This window comes from Helobdella robusta, assembly GCF_000326865.2.
Source record: "Helobdella robusta unplaced genomic scaffold HELROscaffold_2, whole genome shotgun sequence".
Taxonomy (NCBI): Eukaryota; Metazoa; Annelida; class Clitellata; order Rhynchobdellida; family Glossiphoniidae; genus Helobdella; species Helobdella robusta.
Window position 1 is genome coordinate 8,778,509 of NW_008704083.1, and position 9,776 is coordinate 8,788,284.

At 30.1% G+C, this 9,776-nt stretch overlaps 4 protein-coding genes across 4 annotated transcripts; 1 reads left to right on the forward strand and 3 right to left on the reverse strand.

Moving 5' to 3' along the window:
• Window positions 1-1,192: 1,192 nt before the first annotated feature.
• Window positions 1,193-1,737, reverse strand: HELRODRAFT_160805 (hypothetical protein; the record flags this gene model as incomplete). Its single annotated transcript, XM_009017735.1, has 2 exons — window positions 1,193-1,274; window positions 1,412-1,737. The coding sequence occupies 2 exons, from the start codon at window positions 1,735-1,737 to the stop codon at window positions 1,193-1,195; spliced, it is 408 nt and encodes a 135-aa protein (XP_009015983.1).
• A 1,498-nt stretch (window positions 1,738-3,235) lies between these two features.
• Window positions 3,236-4,386, forward strand: HELRODRAFT_160806 (hypothetical protein; the record flags this gene model as incomplete). The annotated part of the gene is made up of 4 exons (XM_009017736.1): window positions 3,236-3,447; window positions 3,614-3,703; window positions 3,883-3,960; window positions 4,113-4,386. The coding sequence occupies 4 exons, from the start codon at window positions 3,236-3,238 to the stop codon at window positions 4,384-4,386; spliced, it is 654 nt and encodes a 217-aa protein (XP_009015984.1).
• Window positions 4,387-5,215: 829 nt separating this feature from the next.
• On the reverse strand, window positions 5,216-6,486 carry HELRODRAFT_160807 (hypothetical protein; the record flags this gene model as incomplete). The annotated part of the gene is made up of 3 exons (XM_009017737.1): window positions 5,216-5,241; window positions 5,861-6,024; window positions 6,164-6,486. 3 exons carry the CDS (start codon window positions 6,484-6,486, stop codon window positions 5,216-5,218), a joined length of 513 nt encoding a protein of 170 aa, XP_009015985.1.
• Window positions 6,487-7,833: 1,347 nt separating this feature from the next.
• HELRODRAFT_160808 (hypothetical protein) lies at window positions 7,834-8,503 on the reverse strand (the record flags this gene model as incomplete). The annotated part of the gene is made up of 2 exons (XM_009017738.1): window positions 7,834-8,089; window positions 8,187-8,503. The coding sequence occupies 2 exons, from the start codon at window positions 8,501-8,503 to the stop codon at window positions 7,834-7,836; spliced, it is 573 nt and encodes a 190-aa protein (XP_009015986.1).
• Window positions 8,504-9,776: the final 1,273 nt, after the last annotated feature.

Consider the following 9,776-nt stretch of genomic DNA (forward strand, 5'->3'; position numbering starts at 1 on the left):
AAATACTGATCGATGCTTTGCCAAATCAAATGAATCATTAAACAAATCAGCATAAATCCATGCATATAATATAAGTAAACTATTGTACATATTATTTTTTTAAATATATTTCAGTGAAAGGGCAGTGATCTGTTCATGCATTTAAAAATTACATGTTATTTTGTGGCGTAACTAAATTGCTATAGGTGGGTCTTAGAACTTGGAAGTTAGTCAAGTCAGTGATCTTCAGTTTTTGCCAACCTGAATAATTTATTCCCGTTTATTACTTGATTAACAACTACGATCAGATGGTTTAATCCTAATGGTTAAAGTGCAGTTATTGGGTTCAAATGCTAACGGGTCCCTGCCTATCACCTGCACTATTATATGGGTGGTGCATAGATTCACGCGTATGCAGCTTTGTTGTTGATACTTGATTAAAAAAAATAGTAAAAATGAAAATCATTAAATACTAAAACTTCATTTTGTTGTCTTGAGAGGCTAAACGCAAAAATGTGTGAATTAAGAAAAAATACTTTAGCGTACCCAATTACAAGCCTCGCCGAATAACAATTGTTAATCATATTGTTGTTGTTTTGTTGTTGTTTTGTCGTCGTTGTTCGTTGTTGTTGTTGTTAATATTTTGTACGTTTGTAAGATACAAGACTGATAAGACGTATTTCTTGTGACACGTACAAATCTTTATTATATGAGGTCTCTACTCAATTTATCAAATTACTTTCTTGTTATTAACTTTTTTATCAGTTAAACATATGTGGAATCATATATCTTAATTAATATACATACCTCTACCTACTTATCTGTTTAAGTAAAGGAATAAATAAATACATGTCACACACTGTTTTGATTCTAAATATGTCAAATTTCTTTTTTTTTAAAATAAAATAAATTTGCAGCGTTTAGTTGGAGGTTCTCAAACTAAAAAAATTTACAACAAACGCACAGCTAAACTTTTATTTTAAAAAATTTAACCAAACACAATTTTTTAACAAACAAAAATTGCATTTTTGTAAAAATTTTGACTGGCGACATCAGTATAGACCATCAATTGAAATTTTCAAATTTATTTCAATCACCCGCACTTTTTCCATCTTCTGACAACTTGCGTTCCCATCTGCGATTTTATCAGTTCCCTCAGAGACTAACTTGACTGTTGTCTGCAGATTATTTTCAACGTTTCCAAAACTTTTGGTCACATTTTCAACCCCTTTAAGGACACGATCTTTCGAGTTTTCAGTTTTATGGTCGCCATCTTTTTTTCACTTTTTTCATCGCTATATAGAATGAAATTAATTTTTTGAAAGTAATTTATGCAGCCTTTGAGTAAAAAACATAATCAAATAAACAGGATTTATTTGTTGATGCATTTTCAAGTGACATATGATAAAAAATGAAATAAAAATCAGCCAACCTGCAGTTGATCTTTTGATAGACCACGTGATCTACGTTTTCCATTAATGCAGGAGATACCGTTCGATTAGTGCGCACGTAACAAAGTGAATGTTTAGGCAGATAGAGAATGTATTCACATTCAACGCCATATTCGGTGCATTCACCCTGACAACTGTTGACGGATGAAAGATGTTTAACTCTATAGTTGACGCCATCCTGCATGTTGATGCTCGTTTTTTCAAACTTCTTCCAACAAAATTGTTGTAAATGTTCATTTGAAACTGGCTTTGAGATGACGGCCTTTATAAAAGTTAGGCAGAGGCACAAAATTAAAGTTTTCTTCATTGTGAAACGACTGTGGATGGAACTGCAATACTAATAAACTTTCTTCATTAATCTATTAATAAATATATACGCGCAATGAAATTATCTCTGAAAAATAAAAAAAATTTTCTTTATTAAATAATAATAAATAAATTTAGAATCATTAAACAAATTTGCAAACAACTTTTAGGTTATGCAAACAAAGCTGTTGAAGCGGTAACGATTCATAATAAGAATATTTTTTGATGTTCTTAATATCAATTGATATTACTAATAACTTTTATCACGAATAATTTGTTCTGTTAACAACCAATGTGAATTGAACAGACAAACAGATGAACACATACGCAACCAGATGAATAAAGATGCAAGAAGATGAACAAACTTGCAAACGGATGGACGAACAGGTAAACATATGAACAAAAACGTTAAAAAATGAACAAGAAAAGTTGAACATAATGAAACATTGATGAGATGAAGAATAAATATTGTTTAATATTCTTTAAAGATGTTGGGTGTTTGAATTGTTCCTCTGTGACTCATTGTCTCTAGTTGTAAATTTTTTTACAAACATGTAGTAGGTATATTTACCCTTTCAGACTAAAATTACTTGAAACTTAAAGTTTATAAATTTTATGCTCGGATAGACAATATATACTTGTCTTGTCAATTTGTTATATAAACGTGACTTACAATGCCAACCAACAACAGCAGAATGAAGGACGATTGGTCCTTCGAGGAAAGCTTCGTTTGGTAAGTGCCTTTGATCCGAGGTAAGATTTTTATTATTTCGATTGGTGGAATCTTTTCGAAAATTAAAAAATTAACAGAAAGGAATGCTAGTTTAGTAATCATATCCCATCTTGTTGAATATGGATTTAGTAAACTATTGTGAGTTTTTACATTGTGGCCTTGATATTCTAACGACATAAAAACTTTGGTGAAAAAATAAAGTGCTGACTTCAAACTCACGTTTTTGGATTGTATAGCGAACGATTGTTAAATTTTGGATCTACAAAATGCTTCTTTACCTCGATTTAATTTTAACGAATAATATTAATAGCACCATTAATGTTTATTTGTTATGAATGTTTAAAAAAATAAATAAAATAATGATAAAAACAGACACAAAAGTTTATTTTAAATACGATAACCAATAAACGTTGACCGCTTTATTTGCACATAAATATTTGTCGACTTGTTTTTCATGATTTATAAAGTTATTTAATAGTATAGAAAAATAAAAGTGATTTATTTAAAAAGTTTAAAATAGGTATTTACACACAAACGTATACACCAGCCACACGCATCACATTTATTTGCATCATGTATTGTGTATATAATGTTTAAAGAGTGAAGCACTGTTAAATTTTAAATATATGCACATGAATCTGTGAAGCTGACGATGAAAACAACATTGGAGGTAGTTCTGTTTCTCTACGTAACTCTAACAACAGCTGACGTGTCACAAGCAGCCAGAGATGAAGAGGTGTACTGACTGAGTTATAAGAATGGGACAATGGACAGCTTGATGAATGGAGGGACATTCAGATTGGAATATGTTAGCATGGTTGAAGATTGCATGAAGAGATGCACTGAACATGCGGATGAATGTAACTACTTCTTATTTCGTGCCGTGTATGACCAATGCTTCTTACAGGTAAATAGTAGTTCAGCGTTTGCTTTCGAAGATGATGGTTCTTCAGATATCTACATGAAAACTGAGTGCAGGTTCTTTCAGTTCTATCCATTATTTTTTTTTAAATTAAATTTCTTTCTAAAAAAATTCAACACAAACAGTTTTCATCGTTTATAAAAAAATTAGCTTCAACAATTCATTAATTATATTTTAAAATTCAACACATTTGACTGCAAAATTAAATTCCATTTGATGAAGCAAAAACATGGAACGCCAAAAAAGAGTTGAGTCAATACCATCCTGGTATGCCAGTGCTGGAAAGACAGAACCACCACCAGATATAAACAAGTTTGTTGCGCAAATCATAAAATGCATGGATTTAAGTATTTACTGTAAAACCTTTCATGTTACATATGAATTCAGATATTAAACAAATCCACACACACATGATTTAATTTAATCATTTTTTAATTATATTTTTGAAATTCAACATATTTGACTACACAATTGAATTTCATTTGTTAAAGCAAGGAACTGAGTGTTGGGCCACAAGCAACTCCACCGGTCATAAATTTGGAAATAACAGAACAGAAGAATATAACCAAGTTTGCATAACTAGTCTTATAACAAAAACGCTAGACTCACACACACACATATATACAAAACAGAACCACCTTAATATTATTCAATCAATTTGATGAACATAAACTAATTACATTGTAGCTAAATTGTGTGCATCTGCACATATATTTTCTAGAAACTTGTCAAAAGTGGTCTCAAATAAAGTCTGTTGGGAAAAGTTTAAAAACAAAGCTGTGGACCTACTAATGCAAAGACACGATTTTAAATTAGTAAAAGTCAAGAACGTTAAAAAATGTAGAAAGAAATGCCTTAAATTTGGTCGCCAGTGTCAGCACTTTGTGTTCATTGGGCTCTTCGATTACTGCTACATCGAAATCGAGGGCGGTTACACTATTGTTTTAGAGGAAATGTTTTCTTCTGAAGTTCATCGGAGACAGAAGTGCAAGTGATTAGTTGTTTGTATGGCTTCATGAAAGCTACATTTCCACACATTCTCATTTGTTAATGTTGAGTATTTTTTAATCAATTTCTTTTGGCATTCATCTGAAATTTTTACAATATAAATTTTTATAGAAAAAGAAAAAAACCCAAAAATAAAGCAACAGAGGAATCAAAACTACAACCGGACAATAAAATAGAAAAGTGGCTGGGGAAGTATTTCAAAATGTAACCAAAGGTCCTGAAGTTGTCCTAGAACTGCAGCCAACGAAACTAAAGAGCTACAAGCGGATAAAAAGAATACGCATACATATGCACATTCGCAATCGCCGAAGGATTAAAAAAACTTAGTTTTTCAGTGAAAAATTTAAGTATGCCTGTCCAATTGCTTATTTGACGTTTTACTCTGCCTAAGTTTGCATTAAGTAAATTTTTTATTTCGAATAAATTATTAAAAAAAAACACGCACATGTGTAATAATTTATAGAAAATGAATACTGCTTGACAGTTTGCTTAGGTTTTCGAGCCAAATCTAGCTTACTTATAATTGAATATTTCATTGAAATTAATAACGAACAGAGGAAGAGGATAGCATTTGTTATTTTAGGTCATTAAAAAATATTTCACACGGCCGACCAAACGTTGTTTCATATTTATAATTTCATAGTATAAATAATTAATAACATTATATGTACGTACATATGAAACTCGAGTTCCTCATGATAAATATAGTTTATAGCTCGAACTGTTTATTGTAATGGAAGGTTAAAACAAAAAATTGATTTCAGAACGAACTGAAAACTAAGGAAAATAAAAAAACTTTTATCAGATGTTAAAAATCTATTTGTGAGTTTGCACACTCCCATCTTTATGTTTTATCAACGGTTTATTGAATGTTTGACTCGTTTGATTTGTATTAATTTTATGCCAATCAAACAAACAAATTTAAAACGGCCTTTTCAATAAAATTCAAAATACTAATAAAAAATACAAACACAGGCAATATTGAATATGATAATTAATAAGTTTAACAAATTATTTTTTGAAAAATGTGTCTGTTGGTTGAATCTCTCTCTCTCTTTCTCTCTCTATTTCAATACATATATATTTAAATGCATACATTTGCTTAGTGATTAATTTTATTTTGAGTTTTGTATTTAATTCTTTCAAACGTATTCGTCATATATTTTTGTATATATATACGTATATATCAGCAAAATCATTGAAACGTTTTAATAAATTTAAATGGATAACCTTTTAACAGTGAATCTCGAAATGTTCCGGTTAAAGTTACTATGTCTCTATTTATTATCGACGGTCGTCATCACCTCGACAGCAGCCGAACAAGATAGTGATGTGTGTTGGGAAAGATTGGAAAACAAAACAATTAACAGAGTTTGGGATAGCAGAGTGTTTAAGTTTTCCGTTCAGGATCTTGAGACCTGCAAGAAGATATGTATCGAATTCGGTATTATTTGTCAGTACATTGCAATCCTCCAAAATTTTCAAAATCTTTTGAAACATTTATAAACACACGAGCGATGCTTTTGAAGACCTTAGTCATAATCTGCTCCGAATTTGGTTTTTCCACTTTTTCATCGGTTGGATGGTTGGCTTTGGTATCCGTTTTTTCTTCCCCAGTTTTGTTTCTTCAAAAAAAAAATTGTGTAGTGAAACATTTTATTTGTTTATAAATAATTTATAAATTCTATTTAATAATTTTTTATTCTATTTTATTGTTTGAAAAATCGGTTAAATTAAAAGGACTGTAGAACAAAATCAGCCAACGTGCATTCTACTTTCTGGTGTACCTCCTGAAACCCCCTTTCAATTAAAGTGACGTCGGTGTTCCGAATGACTTGGATGAAGCAAATGCCGTGAAAATCTAAGTAGACGAGGTACTCGCACTCAGAGCCACGCTCCATACATTTTTCTTTGCACCTATCCAGCGTGTGATTCGCTCGGTATTTGAAGGTGTAATTATCAAACATACTCTTGATGGCCCGGTCTTCAAATTTATCCCAACAAACCTCATTCTGAACTTGCTTGCACAAGTCAATGAAGATGAATGTTGTGTAGAGAAAAAAAACATGCTGTATATTTAACTTCATTTTCAACTAGATCGTTTCAAATTTTATCAAATAACAAATTTTTTCCATTAGTTATATTTATATATACGCAATATTTTTTTGAATATACGTATAATGATCGTAAAATAACAAACAGTTAAACAAATAATCGTTTATCGAAGTTGTTTAACTAAGAAAATTTTCAAGATGAGATTAGTAAAATGTAGTAATTATTAATAACATGCTTCATACAATTTCTATCTGAGGTCATTAACTTAATAAAATTAGAATTATTAATTGTTTTTATCATCAGATATCTGATGTCTGCCTGCTTGGGTCAACAACAGATGAGCAAATATGGATGGGCCAGTGAAGTTAAATCTACAGATAAATAAATATCTTTGTAAATATCAAAGAGACAATTTTTTTAGTTTATACATGCTTTTTTAAATTTGTATTTCTACTTTTTTAAGTTTTTCTCTTACACTCTCCTTCTTCTCTTCATCTCTCCCCATCTCCCCACCCTCTCTATCTTTCGTTTGTTTTAACGCGATTCTTTGCTTTTCTAACATTCTACAGATTGTTTTCTGGAAGTTGTTTTAAAATGATCGTAGCTTCTACCAGGATAATGTTCAAATTGACCAATGATAAGTATCATTTTGATTAATTCAAGCATTTTCCAGGTACGCTTTAACTTCAGGTTAGCAACGGGCGCCACGTGAAACTAATTTGACCAAATTCAAAATTATTTCAGCATAATTAATGATAATTTCAAAGTTCTGTTATGAATGTTTGCAATTATAGGACTTTTTCATACATCAGAATTTTATTCCATAAGTTTAAAAAAAATACGCGTTTTATGTTTTGTAGCTTCTATTTCAGTAAAGTCTTTTGCGTAATGCGTTATAAATTTGTGTTTTGAAGTTTGTAACGTAAAAATTCATTTGTAATTTAATATGTAGTTTGAGGAACATTTAAACTCAACCCCTAAAAACTTTTAAGTTTGATTCTGCAGCATATTTCAACCATTTTCAAAATGATATCATGAAATTTTCTTTAGCTTCTCCATCCCAGATGACAAATTCATAAAGTTGAATCGATTCTGCATCAAGATTTTAATTAATTTTGGAATGAGCCGTAACATCAAGTTATTAAACTCTTCTATTAATTTTTTAAACTCACTAAATGAATGTTTTTAAACGAATGAAACTGCTAAATCTTTATTCAACATTACTATATTTATATTTAATAATTTAGCCACTATAATAGTTTCAAGCAAGTCATACAGAAAAATCTGCGAATAAATGTTTATTTTGTTTTTTTGGTTAAAAAGTTTAACACGAATGTTTATTTAAAGGAATTTGAAAAATTCATTTCAATTTCTTGTTGTTATTGTGCCAATTTTTCTGCCTCCTTTCTGTCGCGACTGATTGCCTTGAAGTTATCAGCTACAGAGTCAATTTCTTGGCCGGCATTGTTGAGGTTGCTTCCAACGTTTTCGAAATTTCTGGCCACATTTTCAAACACCTCAGCAACACATTCCAAGTTTTCGGCAACATGTTCACCCAATTCTTTCGCTTCTGATTTCTCCTCTATCTTGGGTGGAGGCTGTTTTGGTTTAACTTCCTCTTCGTCCGGTTTTTTTCTTAACGAATGTTTGTTCGTTTAATTTATTTAACACTTAAATAACTTTATAAATCATCAATAAGTGAAAAATAGAACGGATGAACAAATGAACCAACATCTTGCAATCTTTCACGGTATAGACATCAACAGCAGCGCTTTCTTTGAAAGTAACAGCGAAATTTCCGTTAATCTGGTAGTAGCAATTTTTGCCCGATAAGACGATGTTCTGACAGGCAGGAGGACCAAGTGAGGCGCATTTCTTCTTGCATTCTTTAACATTTGTGTCCTTCAGCAACGTGAACAAATTTTCATTCGTCACTTGTTCGATAGTTTTATTTTTCGTCGTTCGCCAGCAAACTCTTTTTTCGACTGGTTTAGACAGAGTAAAAGTTATCATGGTCAGGAAGAGACCCAGCTTAACAAGAACAGACATCCTTCTTTGTAGATCGTATCAAAGTGGATTTCAAAATATCTGTAGTGAATGACTGAATTTTCTGTTACATCCTTTCATCTTTATAAATCATTTTTTATTATTTGATCAAATAACATCTTTAAATAAACAAAATGCAAAATAAAACACACACAAAGTTAATACTTCAAATATGAGAATCATTAAGCAAACTGGTGCATCATATTCAAACATAGAAAAATAAATTTAAAGAGAATTAAATTTTAAAAAATGTTCCAAAGGGCAGTAACATCAATTTATCTACTATATTATATTTAAAAAAAATTTATTTTTCACTTCATTAAATAATGTACAGATAGTAACTAGAGCTTTCGCCTTTTTCGCCTGAACGATGGTTCGCCTGATGACACTTCAGTCCAATTATTGAAGGTAAACCAGCCATTAGTTCAAAGTAATTAAGATAGTAAGTAACATGGCATGGATGGGCTTAGCGTAACAAACAGAAGTGTTCTAGTTTGAAATCATTTTGTTGTTTATTTTATTTTTTTTTAATTTTTTAATTCCATTTATTCACAAAAAAAGTGAAAGATTCAGCCTAGCAATAAATGCTTATCTAAGGTTGACTCCCATAAAACAAGAAATAACATAGTAAGTAATCAAAAAAAAAACAATAACCTAAATGAGTAAAATAAATGTCTTTTAAATTCTTCAATGTTCTTAAATTTCCATGAATAAACTTAGAAATAAAACATCGATACATCTAAACTTAAAAAATGAATAAAATTAAAAATAAAATATTAATACATTTAACTTAAGCAATTTAAAAATTTTGTTGTTTATGTATTTATAATTTATTACAAAAATTAATATTTAAAAATATGTCATTCAAAATCATAATATATATATATATATATATATATATATATATATATATATTTGTCCTTATAAATGGTAAATTTATGTTAAGCAGATATATTTTTTTACCTAGTGTTTGTCTAAATGTTTGTGACATTATTTGTTTGTGACATTTTTATTGCGTTTATACAATGATGATAATAATAACAGTGATGATAATGAAAATCAAAATGATGAAGATGATGATGGCGACGATGATAGAGGTGTTAGCAATAATGGCGAGAGTGATTATAAAAGGCTGTAGAAGGTATTGCGTTCTCATAAATTTTTAATTTCAAAGTTTTTAACCTCAACTTTTTTTCTCTAGAATCTCAAATTAAAATTAATTCAGACAAATGCACACCCACACACCCACACACACACCCACCCACCCAGCCACACA